Raw genomic sequence first — 17,751 nt, 5'->3', positions numbered from 1 at the left:
GGCAGGCGGTCGAGGCGCGGGGCCCTCAGAGCGCCATGGGGCCGCGGCTGGTGCTGGCCCTGCTGGTGGCCGCCCTGGGGGCGCCGGGGGGTGAGTGGGGGACGTGTGGGGGGGTGTGAGGGGAATCGGGGGGGGGCAGGGAATCGTGAGGGGACGTGGAGGGCCGGGGGGGGGGGGTCTGAGGGGATCCGGGGGACCTGAGGGGATTCGTGAGGGGAAGGGTGGGGGTCTGAGAGGATTCATGAGGGGCCGGGGGGGTCTGAGAGGACAGGAGGGGGCCTGAGGGGATTCGTGAGGGGCCATGGGGGTCTGAAGGGATTCATGAGGGGACAAGGGTTCTGAAGGGACATCCTGAGGGGATTCGTGAGGGGACATGGCGGTCTGAAGGGATTTGTGAGGGAACAGGGGGGTCTGAGGGGACAGGGGGGGGTCTGAGAAGATTCGTGAGGGACAGGGGGGTCTGAGGGGATTCGTGAGGGGACAGGGGGGTCTGAGAAGATTCGTGAGGGGACAGGGGAGGTCTCAGGGGACAGGGGGGGTCTGAGGGGACATCCTGAGAGGATTCGTGAGGGGACAGGGGGGTCTGAAGGGATTCGTGAGGGGACAGGGGGGGTCTGAGGGGACAGGGGGGGTCTGAGGGGATTCGTGAGGGGACAGGGGAGGTCTCAGGGGACAGGGGGGGTCTGAGGGGACATCCTGAGGGATTCGTGAGGGGACATGGGGGTCTGAGGGGACAGGGGGGTCTGAGGGGATTCGTGAGGGGACAAGGGGGGGGTCTCAGGGTATGGGGGGGTCCGAGGGGACAGGGGGGTCTGAAGGGATTCGTGAGGGGACGGGGGGGTCTGAGGGGACAGGGGGGTCTGAGGGATTCGTGAGGGGACAAGGGGGGGTCTGAGGGGACAGGGGGGGTCTGAGGGGACGATTCGTGAGGGAACGGGTTCTCAGGGTACGGGGGGGGTCTGAGAGGATTTGTGAGGGGACAGGAGGGGTCTGAGGGGATGTGGGGGGGGCTGCTGAGGGGACAGGGAGGCGTGAGGGGGTCGTGATGGGACATAAGGGGGGCGTGAGGTGACGGGGGGGGCACAGGGGGGATCTGAGGGGGCTCATTTGGGGGGACGTGAGGGGACAGAGAGGGGTGTTGAGGGGACATGGGGGGGGTGTCTAGGAGGGTATGGGGGACACGGGGGTGTGTGGGGGGGTCAGGAGGTGACACGGGGGGGTGAGATGACACGGGGGGGTCTAGGCGGATATGGGTGACACAGGGAGGGTGGGGGGGGGTCAGGAGGTGACACGGGGGGGGTCTAGGAGGATATGGGGGATACGGGGGGGGTGAGGGGGTCAGGAGGTGACACGGGGGGGGTCTAGGAGGGTATTGGACATGGGGGGATCAGGAAGTGACGGGGGGGTCTAGGAGGATATAGGGGGGGTCTAGGAGGATATGGGGGACACGGTGGGGTGTGGGGGGGTCAGGAGGTGACACGGGGGGGTCTAGGAGGATATGGGGGACACGGGGGGGGGGGGTCAGGAGGTGACACGGGGGGGGGTGTGGGGGGGTCAGGAGGTGCCCCGGGGGGGGGTGTGGGGAGCGGAGGTGACACGGGGAGGGGGGTGTCACACGTCCCGTCCCGTCCCCGCGGGACACATTCCTCGGGGCAGGTTTTTCCGGCTGGGCCTTGGCCCCGCGGCGGGGGCGGTGGCCCCGGATGCCCGGGTCCCCTCCCGGATGCCGGGGTGTCCCGTCCCGTCCCCCCCCCGCCGTGTCCCCGAGGTGGCTCTGACGTCAGTGGGGGTGTGTTTGTGTGTGTCCCCCCCCCAACAGGTCACCGGGGGTCGGTGGCAGCAGATGAGTCAGGTGAAGGGTGCGGGGGGGATGGCATGGCGTCCCCTGGGGGTGCTGCCACCCGGGGAGGGGGTGTCCCTGTGGTTTGGGGGGTCCCGGTGTCCCCATGGAGGGGGGAAATGGGGGGGTCTGCGTGGTTTGAGGGGTCCCGGGTCCGGGGTCCCCATGGAGGGGGGGAATTGGGGGGGATCCCCATGGTTTAGGGGGTCCCGGGGTCCCCATGGAAAGGGGAAATGGGGGGGTCCCTGGGGTTTGGGGGGTCCCAGGTACCAGGGTCCCATGGAGAGGGGAAATGGGGGGGTGGGGGGCGTGTGGTTTGGGGGGTCCCGGGGTCCCCATGGAGGGGGAAAATGGGGGGGGGGCGTCCCCGTGGTTTGTGGGGTCCCAGGTCCCGGGATGTCCATGGAGGGGGGGAATTTGGGGGGGATCCCCAGCGTTTGGGGGGACCCCCCATTGTTTGGGGGGTCCCGGGGTCCCCATGGAGGGGGGAAATGGGGGGTCTCCATAGTTTTGGGGGGTCCTGGGGTCCCATGGAGGGGGGGGAATTGGGTGGGTCCCCATGGTTTGGGGGGGGGTCCTGGGTACTGAGGTGCCATGTAGGGGGGGTCCCCATGGGTTTGGGGGGGGGGGATTAGGGGGTCTCCATGGTTTGGGGGGGGGGTCCTGGGTGCTGGTGTCCCTTGGAGGGGGGATCCCATGGTTTGGGAGGGGGGATTTGGAGGGAGGGGGTCCCCATGGTTTTGGGGGGGGCGGGGGAGGGTCCCAGGTCCCAGGTCCCTGTGCTGGGGGGGTGCTGGGGTTTCCAGTGGCCGGGGGGGGCGGTTCCCTGACACCCCCCCCCCTTTCTCCCCCCCCCCAGTGCCGTGCGGGACCCCCGTGCAGCAGCGGGTGGTGGGGGGCGGGGGGGCGCAGGCCGGGCAGTGGCCCTGGCAGGTCAGCGTCGCCTTCCGGGGGCGCCACGTCTGCGGGGGGTCCCTCATCGCCCCCGCCTGGGTCCTGTCGGCCGCACACTGCTTCCCCCCGTGAGTACCCCCCCCAAACACCCCCAGGGACCCCAAAATATACCCCTGGGACCCCAAATATACCCCTGGGGACCCCTAACTACCCCGTGGGACCCCGAAATATACCCCTGGGACCCCAAATATACCCCTGGGACTCCGAAATACCCCCCAGGAACCCCTAACTACCCCCAGGGACCCCAAAATATACCCCTGGGACCCCAAACACCCCCAGGGACCCCTAACTACCCCCTGGGACCCCAAAATATACCCCTAGGACCCCAAACACCTCCCAGGGACCCCTAACTAGCCCCTGGGACCCCGAAATATACCCCAGGGACCCCAAATAATTCCCTGGGACCCCAAAATATACCCCTGGGACTCCGAAATACCCCCCTGGGACCCCAAAATATACCCCTGGGACCCCAAATATACCCCTGGGACTCCGAAATATCCCCCAGGGACCCCAAACACCCTCCTGGGACCCCAACCTACTCCCTGGGACCCCAAAATATACCCCTGGGACCCCAAACACCCCCAGGGACCCCAGACACCCCCCTGGGACCCCAAATATCTCTGCATACACCCAAATAGCCTCCTGGCACCCCAAAATACCCCACTCCCTCTCCTTGGAGTCCCCAGGGGGGGGTTCTCCATTGTCTGAGCCCCCCCCTCCTACACCCCCAAAGAGCCTCCTACACCCCCAAATTCTCCACAACATCCCCCCAAGCCCCTCTGGGACCCCAATACCCTCCCCCCCAGGACCCCAATAACCCCCCCCAAAACCCCCAGGGGGGTGTCCCCACTGTCTGAGCCCCCCCCCTCAATGTCCCCCCCAGGGAGAACCCCCTCTCCGAATACCGGGTGACGCTGGGGGCCCTGCAGCTCCTGTCCCCCCCCCCCGAGGCCCAGGTGCGGCGCGTGGCCGCCGTCACCCGCCACCCGGCCTATCGCGACGATGACGTCACCGAGGGGGGGCCCCAGGACGTGGCCGGGGACCTGGCGCTGGCCCGGCTGGACCCCCCCGCCACCCTCAGCCGCCTGGTGCGCCCCATCTGCCTGCCCGCCCCCTCCGTCCGCTTCCCCCCCGGCACCAACTGCACCCTCACCGGGTGGGGGGACATCCGCACTGCCGGTCAGTGACACCCCCAAAGCGGGGCGGGGGGGGGGACACGGGGGGGTGGAGGGGGACAGTGGTGGCACTGGGGGGGGTGGTTGGGGAAACTTGTCACCAGGTTTGGTGGCTCTGGGGGCATCTCTAGAGGTTGGGGACACTGGTTCCACCAGGTCCAGTGGCATCTATGAAGCTTGGGGACACTTGTCACCAGGTTTGGTGGCATCTATGAAGCTTGGGGACACTTGTCACTGGGTTTGGTAGCACCAAGAGTAGCTACGGAGCTTGGGGACACTGTTGTCACCAGGTTTGGTGGCATCTATGAAGCTTGGAGACGCTTGTCACCATGTTTGGTGGCTCTGGGGGCATCTCTAGAGGTTGGGGACACTGGTTCCACCAGGTCCGGTGGCATCTATGAAGCTTGGGGACACTTGTCACCGGGTTTGGTGGCACCGAGAGTAGCTACAGAGCTTGGGGACACTGTTGTCACCAGGTTTGGTGGCATCTATGAAGCTTGGAGACGCTTGTCACCAGGTTTGGTGGTATTTGGGGGCATCTATGAAGCTTGGGGACACTTGTCACCAGGTTTGGTGGCATCTATGAAGCTTGGAGACGCTTGTCACCATGTTTGGTGGCTCTGGGGGCATCTCTAGAGGTTGGGGACACTGGTTCCACCAGGTCTGGTGGCATCTATGAAGCTTGGGGACACTTGTCACCAGGTTTGGTGGCATCTATGAAGCTTGGGGACACTTGTCACCAGGTTTGGTGGCACCAAGAGTAGCTACGGAGCTCGGGAACAGGTTGCGGACAGTGTTGTCACCAGGTCTGGTAGCATCTATGAAGCTTGGGGACGCTTGTCACCGGGTCTGGTGGCACTGGAGACGTCTCTGGAGCTTGGGGACACTTGTCATCGGGTTTGGTGGCACCGAGAGTAGCTATGGAGCTTGGGGACAGGTTGGGGACACTGTTGTCACCAGGTTTGGTGGCATCTATGAAGCTTGGGGATGCTTGTCACCGGGTTTGGTGGCTCTGGGGGCATCTCTGGAGGTTGGGGACACTGGTTCCACCAGGTTTGGTGGCATCTACGAAGGTTGGAGACGCCTGTCACCAGGTCTGGTGGCATCTCTGGAGGTTGGGGACAGCTGGTGACACTCGTGTCCCCCCCCCAAGGTCCGCTGCCGCCCCCCAAGACCCTGCAGCAGCTGGAGCTGCCCCTCCTGAGCCTGCGCCGCTGCCGCTGCCTCTACGCCCGGGGGGGGGACACGGCCGGGCTGGGGACACCCGCAGGGGACACCCTCTGCGCCGGCCTCCCCCAGGGACAGCGCGACGCCTGCCAGGTGGGTGACATCCCCGGCACCTCCAGGTCCTGCCGTGTCCCCCATGGTCATGGTGTCACCTCCCCTCTCCCACCTCCAGGTCCTTCCATGTCCCTTAGGTCCTTCCTGGTCTTGGTGTCACCTCCCCTGTCCCACCTTCAGGTCTTCCCATGTTCCTCAGGTCCTTCTTGGTCCCAATGTCACCTCCCCTGTCCCACCTCCAGGTCCTCCCATGTTCCTCAGGTCCTTCTTGGTCCCTCCTGGTCCCAGTGTCAGCCCCTGTCACCTCTGTCCCACCTTCAGGTCCTTCCATGTCCCTCATGGTCATGGTGTCACCTCTGTCACCTCCCCTGTCCCACCTCCAGGTCCTCCCATGTTCCTCAGGTCCTTCCTGGTCCCAATGTCACCTCTGTCACCTCCTGCCACCTCTGTCACCTCCTCTGTCCCACCTCCAGGTCCTTCCATGTTCCTCAGGTCCTTCTTGGTCCCAATGTCACCTCTGTCACCTCCTGCCACCTCTGTCACCTCCTCTGTCCCACCTCCAGGTCCTTCCATGTTCCTCAGGTCCTTCTTGGTCCCAATGTCACCTCTGTCACCTCCTGCCACCTCTGTCACCTCCTCTGTCCCACCTCCAGGTCCTTCCATGTTCCTCAGGTCCTTCTTGGTCCCAATGTCACCTCCCCTGTCCCACCTCCAGGTCCTTCCACGTCCCTCAGGTCCTTCCTGGTCCCAATGTCACCTCTGTCACCTCCCCTGTCCCACCTTCAGGTCCTTCCATGTCCTCCGTGGTCATGGTGTCACCTCTGTCACCTCCCCTGTCCCACCTTCAGGTCCTTCCATGTCCCTCAGGTCCTTCTTGGTCCCTCCTGGTCCCAATGTCACCCCCTGTCACCTCCTGCCACCTCTGTCCCACCTCCAGGTCCTTCCATGTTCCTCAGGTCCTTCCTGGTCCCAATGTCACCTCTGTAACCTCCCCTGTTGTCCCACCTCCAGGTCCTCCCATGTTCCTCAGGTCCTTCTTGGTCCCTCCTGGTCCCAGTGTCAGCCCCTGTCACCTCTGTCCCACCTCCAGGTCCTTCCATGTCCCTCAGGTCCCTCCTGGTCCTGGTGTCACCTCCCCTGTCCCACCTCCAGGTCCTCCCATGTTCCTCAGGTCCTTCTTGGTCCCTCCTGGTCCCAATGTCACCCCCTGTCACCTCCTGCCACCTCTGTCCCACCTCCAGGTTCTTCCATGGTCCCAATGTCACCTCTGTCACCTCCCCCCCCCCCCCGGGTCCCCCTTCATCCTCCCCTGTGTCCCATCGTGTCCCCCCCGCCTCCCCAACCCCCCCCCCGATGTCCCTCTTTGTCCCCCGAGGTCCTTCTTCATCCCCCCCTGCTCCCCCCCGACACCCCGTGTCCCCCCCACAGGGTCCCCCCCCATGTCCCCCCACCCCCTGACACCCCATGTCCCCCCCGACACCCTGTGTCCCCCCCATCAGGGAGACTCGGGGTCCCCCCTGTGACCCCCCCGTGTGTCCCCCCCCAGGGTGACTCGGGGGGTACCCCCGTCCCCCCATATCCCCCCCCGACCCCTTGTGTCCCCCCCTCAGGGTGACTCGGGGGGTCCCCATGTCCCCCCTGTGTCCCCCCCCCCCCCCCCAGGGAGACTCGGGGTCCCCCCTGTGACCCCCCCCTGTGTCCCCCCACCCCTCAGGGTGACTCGGGGGGTCCCCATGTCCCCCCTCTGTGTGTCCCCCCCCACTCAGGGAGACTTGGGGACCCCCTGTGACCCCCCCCCCGTGTCCCCCCACCCCTCAGGGAGACTCGGGGTCCCCCCTGTGACCCCCCCGTGTTCTCCCCCCCCGCAGGGCGACTCGGGGGGCCCCCTCTCCTGCCGGCTGGGGGGCCGCTGGCTGCTGGGGGGGGTGGTGAGTTGGGGGGAGGCCTGTGGGCTCCCGGGGCGCCCCGGGGTCTACACCCGGGCGGCCGCTCACGCCCCCTGGATCCTGGCCACCGTCCCCGAGGCCACCTTCAGCCACCCCCCGCCGGCCACCGGGACCCCCCGCCCCGAGGAGGAGGAAGAGGAAGAGGAAGGACCCTGCCCCGAGGAGGAAGAAGGGGGGAGCGCGGGACCCCCCCTCACCTGGCCCCGGCCGCTGCCACCCCACGGCGTCCCCAGCGGTGGCCACCGGGCCACTGGTGGTGGCCACCACCACCACCTCCTCCTGCTGCTGCTGGGGGTCCTGCTGCCCCTCGGCCTCCGCTGAGGGGGGGGGGGGGGGGGCACCCACAGGGACCCCCACCCCACCTCGGGGCCACCAGGTGGGTCACGGCATTCCCCCCCCCGGACCCCAAAAATGACTCACGGGACCCCAAAAATGACTGATGGGGGGGGGGACACCAAGTTGGGGTGGCGGCACCCAAAGGGACTCACTCCTGGGACCCCCCCCCCCCCGGGTTGGCATCCAAAAGTGACTTCGTGGCACCCCAAAAATGACTCCTGGGACCCCAAGGTGGCACCTGGGATGGGTCACGGCACCCAAGATGGTTGGTGGAACCCCATCCTGACGTCCAGGATGGACCACAGCACCCAAAAACAACTCATTGCACCCCAACTCAGCACCCAGGATGGACCACGGCACCCAAGATGGTTGGTGGAACCCCATCCTGACATCCAGGATGGACCACAGCACCCAAAACCGACTCATGGGACCCCAACTCAGCACCCAGGACGGGTCACGGCACCCAAGATGGTTGGTGGAACCCCATCCTGACGTCCAGGATGGACCACAGCACCCAAAAACAACTCATTGCACCCCAACTCAGCACCCAGTACGGGTCACGGCACCCAAGATGGTTGGTGGAACCCCATCCTGACGTCCAGGATGTCCGATGGCACCCAAAACCGACTCATGGGACCCTCAACTTGTCACCCAAGATGGTCTGCGCCCACCCAAGGGGGCTGGTGGCACCCAGGATGGACCTCAACACCCAAGATGGTTGGTGGAACCCCAACTCGGCACCCAGGATGGACCTCAGCACCCAAGATGGTTGGTGGAACCCCATCCTGACGTCCACAATGGCCAATGGCACCCAAAACCAACTCATTGCACCCCAACTCGGCACCCAGGATGGACCACAGCACCCAAGATGGTTGGTGAAATCCCATCCTGATGTCCACGATGGCTGATGGCACCCAAAAATGACCCATGGGACCCCAACTCGGCACCCGGGATGGACCACGGCACCCAAGATGGTTGGTGGAACCCCACCTTGATGTCCAGGATGGACCTCAGCACCCAAGATGGTTGGTGGAACCCCATCCTGACGTCCACGATGGACCATGGCACCCAAGATGGTTGGTGGAACCCCATCCTGACGTCCACGATGGACCACGGCACCCAAAAACGACCCATGGGACCCCAACTCGGCACCCGGGATGGACCTCAGCACCCAAGATGGTTGGTGGAACCCCATCCTGACGTCCACGATGGCTGATGGCACCCAAAACCCGACCCCTGGGACCCCCAGACTGCCACCCTCCAGGGTTTGTAGCACCCGCCGCCGCCTCGGTCCCCCCGCCCCAATAAACCACGCAAGCGCCCTGTCACCTCCTTTATGGGTGCTGGGACACGGCTTGGGGTGGGGTGGGGTGGAGGAGACCCCCCTCCCCCAAAATCCTGGTGGGTCCCGTCGAAGGTGGGGGAAGGCTGAGCCCGGCCACAACTCGCCGCAGCGATGACGCCCCCGCCACGTTGTCACTTCTTGGCCACCTTGGCCTGTTTGTGCTTGGGGGGCGCCCAGCGCAGGCAGATGGAGTCCACTTGTTGGGGTGGGGTGGGGGAGAAGAAGACAGTTATGGGGCGCCCCATAAGCGTTGGGGGTTCGTTAAGGGGTCGGGGGAGTTAACGAGGTACCGGTGATGGGGGGCTTCTTGTACTGGGCGCTCTTGAGGTGCTCCTCAACCAGCTTGGGGGTGACGCAGATGACGTGCTGCCCCTTCCAGTACTTGACCATGTTGAGGGACTGGAGGGTGCTGATGATGTCGGTCTGGGTGATGCTGGTCATCTGGCTGCGGGGGACAACATACCGGGGGGTTACTGGTCTCACTGGGAGGCTGCTGGTGCTACTGGGAGGCTACTGGTCTCACTGGGAGGCTCCTGGTGACCACCTGAGCTCCCTGATGGAGGTTGGCCAACGAGTTCCTAAGGTTCTCCAGCAGGACGCGTCATCCCTTGTTAGTGGGGGGTTACTGGGAGGTCACTGGTCTCACTGGGGGGGTTACTGGTCTCACTGGGAGGCTGCTGGTGCTACTGGGGGGGGTTACTGGTCTCACTGGGAGGCTACTGGTGCTACTGGGAGGCTACTGGTGACCACCTGAGCTCCCTGATGGAGGTTGGCCAACCAGTTCCTCAGGTTCTCCAGTCATCCCATGTTAGTGGAGGGTTACTGGGAGGTCACTGGGGGGAGGGGGGGTTACTGGTCTCACTGGGAGGCTACTGGTGCTACTGGGAGGCTACTGGTCTTACTGGGAGGTCACTGGGAGGCTCCTGGTGGCCACCTGAGCTCCCTGATGGAGAGGTTGGCCAACCAGTTCCTCAGGTTCTCCAGCAGGATGCGTCATCCCATGTTAGTGGGGGGTTAGTGAGACGTTACTGGGAGCACTGGGGGGGTTACTGGGAGCACTGGGGGGGGGGTCACTGGGAGCACTGGGGGGGGGGTCAGGGGTTCCCACCTGAGGTCCTTGATGGAGAGGGTTCCCCGGAAGTCCCTCAGGATCTCCAGCAGGACCCAGGACCAGTAGCTGCGGTAGCTGAGCTTGCCCAGGTCCGACAGCGGCTTCTCGGGGGACCCCACCGTGCTCTCCAGCTTGGACAGCTCGTAGCCTGGGATTTGGGGGGACCCCGGGGGTTTGGGGGGGACCCCGGGATCTGGGGGGGGGACCCTGGGGTTTGGGGGGGATCCACAGGGGGAGCTAGAAGTTTGAGGGGACCTGGGGATTTGGGGGGGTATCCCGGGATTTGGGGGGGACCCTGGAGACTGAGGGGGACCCAGACATTTTGGGGGGAGCTAGAAATTTGGGGGGGACCCTGGGGCTTGGGGGGGACCCAGACATTTTGGGGGGACCCACATCTATGGGGCAGGACCCACATCTATGGGGCAGGACCCACACCCGTGGGGCAGAGGGGAGGACCCAGGCATCCGGGAGGGACCCTTCCAGAAATGAGACCTGGTCATCTAGAGAGGGGGGACACCACCACATCTATGGGGCCAGACCCACATCTATGGGGCAGGACCCACATCTATGGGGCCGGACCCACACCCGTGGGGCAGAGAGGACCCAAGGGGAGACCCAGGCATCCGGGAGAAACCCTTCCAGAAAGGGGACCTGGAGAGGGGGACACCCCCACATCCACGGGGCAGGACCCACCATCTATGGGGCAGGACCCACATCTATGGGGCCGGACCCACATCCGTGGGGCAGAGAGGACCCAAGGAGGGACCCAGGCATCCGGGAGGAACCCTTCCAGAAAGGGAACCTGGAGAGGGGGACACCCCCACATCCACGGGGCAGGACCCACCATCTATGGGGCAGGACCCACATCTATGGGGCCGGACCCACACCCGTGGGGCAGAAGGGGACCCAAGGGGAGACCCAGGCATCCGGGAGGAACCCTTCCAGAAAGGGGACCTGGAGAGGGGGACACCCCCACATCCACGGGGCAGGACCCACCATCTATGGGGCAGGACCCACATCTATGGGGCAGGACCCACCATCTATGGGGCAGGACCCACCATCTATGGGGCAGGACCCACCATCTATGGGGCAGAGGGGGACTCACTGAAGGCGATGAGGAACTTGCCGTAGCCCCGGCGCTGGTAGGGGGGCAGCGTCAGGATACAGGCCACGTTGTTGCCGTCGGGCGATTCCTTCTCCTTTTTTTTTTTTTTGGGGGGGCGTGCGTGAGGAGGTGACAGGCGTGTGACGCGAGCGGTGACGTCACCCGGTGACGTCACGGGGTTGGGGGAGAGGGGGGGGGGGTGTGTCACCTTGGAGAAGTACCCCACGATGTGGGCGCCCTGACGGTCCACCTCCGTCAGCAGGTAGAAGACGAAGGGCTCCACGTCGAAGTAGAGGGTCTTGTGGTCCAGGAAGAGCTTGGCCAAGAGGCAGAGGTTCTGGCAGTAGATCTGGGACACGCGTGATGTCACGATGACGTCACGCGTGACGTCACGCGTCGCCCTCCTCTCCCCAACCCCGTACCTTGTGGTCTTTGCCGTCCACCTCGTAGACGGAGATGTTGCTCTTGCGGTAAATCTCCCGCCCCGGCGGCTGCCGCCACTGGCACTGGCCCTGGGGAGGGTCACGCGTGTCACGCGCCTGTCACGCGTGTCCCCAGACACGCCACATGCGCGTCACACGCTCCCCCCCGCCCCGTGGACCCGTAGGTGCGATGAGACCTCGTGTGCTGGGGCCCAGAGACCCCAGAGCTGGGGCTCTGTGTGTGTCCCTATGTGTGTGACATACATGTGACACGTGTCCCCAGACACGCCACATGCGTGTCATGTGTGTCCCCCGCCCCGTGGACCCGTAGGTGCGATGAGACCTCGTGTGCTGGGGCCCAGAGACCCCAGAGCTGGGGCTCTGCATGTGTCCCTATGTGTGTGACATACATGTGACATGTGGGGACACGTGTCACATGTGTCCCCAGACACGCCACATGCGTGTCATGTGTGTCCCCCGCCCCGTGGACCCGTAGGTGCGATGAGACCTCACGTCCTGGGGCTCAGAGACCCCAGAGCTGGGGCTATGCGTGTGTCCCTACGTGTCCCCACATGCCACACACATGTCATACATGTCCCACACATGTCTCCAGACATGCCACATGCGTGTCATGTGTGTCCCCCACCCCGTGGACCTGTAGGTGCGATGAGACCTCACGTCCTGGGGCTCAGAGACCCCAGAGCTGGGGCTGCCCCCTGGCTCTGTGTGTCCCTCTACGTGTCCCCACGCCACACGCATGTCATACATGTCCCACACATGTCTCCAGACATGCCACATGCGTGTCACGTGTGTCCCCCGCCCTGTGGACCCCCAGGCGTGGTGAGACCTCACATCCTGGGGCTCAGAGACCCCAGAGCTAGGGCTCTGTGTGCGTCCCTATGTGTCCCCACATCTCACATGTATGTCACATGCATATCATACGTGTCCCAGACATGTCTCCAGACACGCCACATGTGTGTCACGTGTGTCCCCCACCCCGTGGACCCCCAGGCACGGTGAGACCTCACATCCTGGGGCTCAGAGACCCCAAAGCTAGGGCTCTGCGTGTGTCCCTATGTGTGTGACATACATGTGACATGTGGGGACACGTGTCACATGTGTCCCCAGACACGCCACATGCGTGTCATGTGTGTCCCCCGCCCCGTGGACCCGTAGGTGCGATGAGACCTCATGTCCTGGGGCTCAGAGACCCCAGAGCTGGGGGGCTGCCCCCTGGCTCTATGCGTGACACCCCCCCCAGCGTGTCGTGCCACACGCGTGTCGCAGGCGTGTTCCCCTCACCAGGTGGAGGCGGTAGGTGCGCTCGAACTTCATGTACTTGAGGCAGTACTCGCAGATCCAGAGCTTGGGCTGCTTCCCGTAGTCCTCGGGGAAGGGGGAGAAGTACCAGGCGTCGATCTCAAAGTGCCCGATGTGGATCTTGTCCACGTACTTCACCTTGGTGATCTGGGGGGGGACACCCCAAAACCTCGGGGACACCCCCAAAACCTCGGGGGGGCACCCCCCTAGACCCCCAGGAACACCCAAAAAACCCACGGGGACACCCCCAAAACCTCGGGGACACCCCCAAAACCCTCGGGGGGGCACCCCCCTAGACCCCCAGGAACACCCCAAAACCTCGGGGACACCCCAGCACCCTCGGGGGGGCACCCTCCAAACCCTCGGGGACACCCCCAAAACCTACGGGGGGGGCACCCTGGGCCCTTGGGGACACCCCAAAACCTCGGGGACACCCCCCTAGATCCCCGGGGACCCCCCAAAACCTCGGGGACACCCTAAAACCCACGGGGGGGCACCCTGGGCCCTTGGGGACACCCCCAAACCCTTGGGGACACCCCCCTAGACCCCCAGGAACACCCTAAAAACCCACGGGGACCCCCCAAAACCTCGGGGACACCCCCAAAACCCATGGGGACACCCCCCTAGACCCCCAGGAACACCCCAGCACCCTCGGGGACACCCCCAAAACACTCAGGGGGGCACCCTGGGCCCTTGGGGACACCCCCAAACCCTTGGGGACCCCCCAGAACTCTTGGGGACCCCCCCTAGACCCTTGGGGACACCGCAGCACCCTCGGGGACACCCCAAAACCCACGGGGACACCCCCCAAACCCACGGGGACACCCCCCTAGATCCCCAGGAACACCCCAGCACCCTTGGGGACACCCCCAAACCGTTGGGGACCCCCCAGAACTCTTGGGGACACCCCCTAGACCCCCCAGGAACACCCCCAAACACTCGGGTGGGCACCCTGGGCCCTTGGGGACCACCCCCCAAACCCTCGGGGACACCCCCAAAACCCATGGGGACACCCCCTAGATCCCCAGGAACACCCCAAAACCCACGGGGACCCCCCCAAACCCTCGGGGACACCCCCCCCCCCCCCGGGGACTCACGGCCTCGTGCTCCTTCTCCAGCGCGGCCGTGGTGGGGTCCATCTCGGCGTAGGTCTGGGGAGGGGGGGGGCTCCCAGTGACTCCCAGTAACGGCCACTGCAGCACCCCAGTGCCTCCCAGTCGCCCCCCAATCCCTCCCAGTGCCCCCCAACACCCCCCCAGTTGCCTCCCAGTCCCTTCCAGTCACCCCCCCAATCCCCTCCCAGCACCCCCCAGTCGCCCCCAATCCCCTCCCAGTGCTCCCTAACCCCCTCCCAGTCCCTCCCAGCGCCCCCCAGTCAACACCAATCCCCTCCCAGCGCCCCCCAGTCAACACCAATCCCCTCCCAATCCCCTCCCAGTGCCTCCCAGCACCTCCCAATCCCATCCCAGTGCCCCCCAGTCGCCCCCAGTCCCCTCCCAGTGCCCCCCAGTCAACGTCAATCCCCTCCCAGCACCTCCCAATCCCATCCCAGTGCCCCCCAGTTGCCCCCAATCCCCTCCCAGCGCCCCCCAGTCAATGCCAATCCCCTCCCAATCCCCTCCCAGTGCCCCCCAGTCCCCTCCCAGCGCCCCCCAGTCCCCTCCCAGCGCCCCCCAGTCAACGCCAATCCCCTCCCAATCCCCTCCCAGTGCCTCCCAATCCCATCCCAGTGCCCCCCAGTCGCCCCCAGTCCCCTCCCAGCGCCTCCCAGTCCCCTCCCAGTCAACGCCAATCCCCTCCCAATCCTCTCCCAGCACCTCCCAATCCCATCCCAGTGCCCCCCAGTCGCCCCCAATCCCCTCCCAGCGCTCCCCAGTCAATGCCAATCCCCTCCCAATCCCATCCCAGTGCCCCCCAGTCGCCCCCAGTCCCCTCCCAGTGCCCCCCCCCGCCTTCCCCAGCCCACCTTCTGGACGTGGTTGATCTCGTCGTGCTTGCGTTTCTGGTTGCGGGTGATCTTGCGCTCGGGCTGCTCCCCCCCCAGCTCCCCCAGGAACTGCTCCGCGCTCTTCTGCACCGCCTCCTTCAGCGTCTTGCTCAGGGCCAGCCGGTTCTTGTCCACCCACTCGTCCAGCCGCCGGTTAACTGGGAGCACTGGGAGCTCAGCCCACGGCGGGGAGGGTCACCCCGACCCGTCCCAGTAAAGCCCAGTGCCGCCCAGTACTCACAGCCCACGTAGTGGACGTAATACTCCTCGCGCCCCTCCTGCTCGTTCAGCCGGGACTGGATCACCTCCGCCGAGTCTGGGGGGATCGGCAAACTGGGACCAGTCAGGCTCTCCCAGTACGGACCAGTGCGAGGGGCTGGTCCCAGTTCCCCCAGTCCCGGTGCCATGGGATTTATACTGGTCCCAGTTCTCCCAATCCCACTATTGTAGGGTTTATACTGGTCCTACTTCTCCCAGTCCCAGTATCATGGGATTTATACTGGTCCCATTTCTCCCAGTCCCGGTGTCATGGGATTTATACTGGTCCCAGTCCTCCCAGTCCCACTGTGACAGGATTTATACGGGTCCCAGTTCTCCCAGTCCCAGTATCATGGGATTTATACTGGTCCCAGTTCTTCCAGTCCCGGTGTCATGGGATTTATACTGGTCCCAGTCCTCCCAGTCCCGGTGTCATGGGATTTATACTGGTCCCAGTTCCCCCAGTCCCACTGTGACAGGATTTATACTGGTCCCAGTTCCCCCAGTCCCACTGTGACACGATTTATACTGGTTCCAGTTCCCCCAGTCCCGATCACACACTGGCCCAGTCCCAATGTTCCCCCTCCCCCCCAGCCCCAGCCCCCCCAGTTCTCCCTGTCCCCCCAGTCCCAGTGTTTGCCCCCCCCCTGCTCCCCCCCCAAGTTCTCCCAGTCCCGGTGCTCCCCCCTCAACCCCCCCAGTCCCGGTGCTCCCCCCCAGTTCTCCCAGTCCCCCCAGTCCCGGTGCTCTCCCCCCCCCCGCCCAGTTCTCCCACCTCCGGTGCCCCCCTCCCTCAGCACCCCCCCCCCCAAGTCCCGCCGTTCCCCCCCCGCCCCCCCCAGCCCCACTCACGCCAGGTCCCGTCCGCCCGCCGGCACAGGTACGTCTCCCCGATCTCCACCGTCACCTCCGCCTCCCGCGGCGGCGGCGGCGGCGGCGACGATCCCGAGGAGGCCGCAGGGCCCCTCCCGGCCGCCGCCGCCGCCGCCGCCTCCTCGGGGCCTCCGCGGGGTGGCCGCCCCCCCTCGGGACCGCCGCCGCCGCCGCCCCCCGCCGCCTCCGGGCCCGTTCCGGGGCCGCAGCTCGGAGCCGCCGCCGCCGCCGCCTCCGCCATGTCCGTTCGCCTCGGTCGTCGCGCCGGAAGTGACGTCAGACGCGCGACGAGAGCGTGGCGCGGGGAGGGCCGCGTTGCTAGGAGACGGGGAGAGGAGCCTGAGGGGCGGGGCCGAGCGTTGCTAGGAGACGGCGGAGCGCCAGCCCCCCCCCCCCCCCCCCAGCGCCTCCCAGTTCCCTCCCAGTAACCCCCAATCCCACCCCCGTGCTCCCAGTATCCCCCAGTTCCCTCCAGTATCCCCCAGTTCCCTCCCAGTGCCTCCCAGTAACTCCCAGTTCCCTCCCAGTGCCCTCCAGTGGCCCCCAGTCCCACCCCAGTGCCCTCCCAATTCCCTCCCAGTGCCCCCCAGTGCTCCCAGTAACCCCCAGTTCCCTCCCAGTCCCCCCCAGTCCCATCCCAGTGCCTCCCAGTAACCTCCAGTGCCTCCCAGTCCCACCCCAGTGCTCCCAGTTCCCTCCCAGTATCCCCCAGTCCCCCCCAGTGCTCCCAATAACCCCCAGTTCCCTCCCAGTGTCCCCCAGTAACCCCCAGTTCCCTCCCAGTCCCCCCCAGTTCCCTCCCAGTGCCCCCCAGTCCCACCCCAGTGTCCCCCAGTATCCCTCAGTTCCCTCCCAGTGCCCCCCAGTCCCACCCCAGTGCTCCCAGTCCCCCCCAGTTCCCTCCCAGTTCCCCCCAGTCCCACCCCAGTGCTCCCAGTCCCCCCCAGTTCCCTCCCAGTGACCCCCCCCCCTCCCAACAAGGCCACCCCACCCCAGGGTGTCGCTCCAGGTCCTTTATTGCCGCCCTCCCGGCGCTAACGAGGGCGAGACAACGAGCCCAAGCCCCTGAGGCGTCCCCGGGGCGGTGGCCACGGGGCCACCAGGCGCCAAAGAGGTGGACCTCCACCGCCACGGCATGGAGATGCCACCACCCCTGTCCCCGTCCCGCTGGGTCCCCAAGGTGTCCCCAGGTCCATCTCCAAGCGTCCTACGGGCCACGCACCAGGTTCAACCACGGCGTGGTGGCACCACGTGGAGCTCCCAACCTCCTTCCTTAGGTCCTGGTGGTGACACCATGACGATGGACCATGGTATGGAGATGCTGGTGCCCATCCCGTCCTCCAGAGAGCCCACCGTCCATCTCTGAACCTCCTACGGGCCATATACCAGGTTCAACCATAGCGTGGTGGCACCATGTCATGCTCCCAACCTCCTTCGTTAGGTTCTGATGGTGACACCATGACGATGGACCATGGTATGGAGATGCTGGTGCCCATCCCGTCCTCCTGAGAGCCCACCGTCCATCTCTGAACCTCCTACGGGCCACGCACCGGGTTCAACCACAGCGTGGTGGCACCATGTCGTGCTCCCAACCTCCTTCCTTAGGTCTTGGTGGGGACACCATGATGATGGACCATGGTATGGAGATGCTGGTGCCCATCCCGTCCTCCTGAGAGCCCACCGTCCATCTCTGAACCTCCTACGGGCCACGCACCAGGTTCAACCACAGCGTGGTGGCACCATGTCGTGCTCCCAACCTCCTTCCTTAGGTCTTGGTGGGGACGCCATGATGATGGAG

General features: G+C 65.6%; 2 protein-coding genes across 2 annotated transcripts; one reads left to right on the top strand and one right to left on the bottom strand.

Annotated features, from left to right (window-relative positions):
* The first annotated feature begins 35 nt into the window (after window positions 1-35).
* LOC141478205 (serine protease 33-like) lies at window positions 36-7,517 on the top strand. Its single transcript, XM_074167317.1, has 5 exons — window positions 36-90; window positions 2,700-2,862; window positions 3,678-3,973; window positions 5,084-5,289; window positions 7,119-7,517. The coding sequence occupies exons 1-5, from the start codon at window positions 36-38 to the stop codon at window positions 7,515-7,517; spliced, it is 1,119 nt and encodes a 372-aa protein (XP_074023418.1).
* A 1,335-nt stretch (window positions 7,518-8,852) lies between these two features.
* On the bottom strand, window positions 8,853-16,194 carry KAT8 (lysine acetyltransferase 8). The gene is made up of 11 exons (XM_074167319.1): window positions 15,933-16,194; window positions 15,064-15,138; window positions 14,802-14,980; window positions 13,933-13,986; window positions 12,818-12,982; window positions 11,516-11,605; window positions 11,302-11,442; window positions 11,094-11,187; window positions 9,986-10,136; window positions 9,168-9,322; window positions 8,853-9,073 (listed from the first exon to the last, which is right to left on the bottom strand). Exons 1-11 carry the CDS (start codon window positions 16,192-16,194, stop codon window positions 9,009-9,011), a joined length of 1,431 nt encoding a protein of 476 aa, XP_074023420.1. The 3' UTR covers window positions 8,853-9,008.
* Between the last annotated feature and the right edge of the window lie 1,557 nt (window positions 16,195-17,751).

This window comes from Numenius arquata, unplaced genomic scaffold (assembly GCF_964106895.1).
Source record: "Numenius arquata unplaced genomic scaffold, bNumArq3.hap1.1 HAP1_SCAFFOLD_667, whole genome shotgun sequence".
Classification (NCBI taxonomy): domain Eukaryota; kingdom Metazoa; phylum Chordata; class Aves; order Charadriiformes; family Scolopacidae; genus Numenius; species Numenius arquata.
This window is presented reverse-complemented; position numbering and strand designations above follow the sequence as displayed.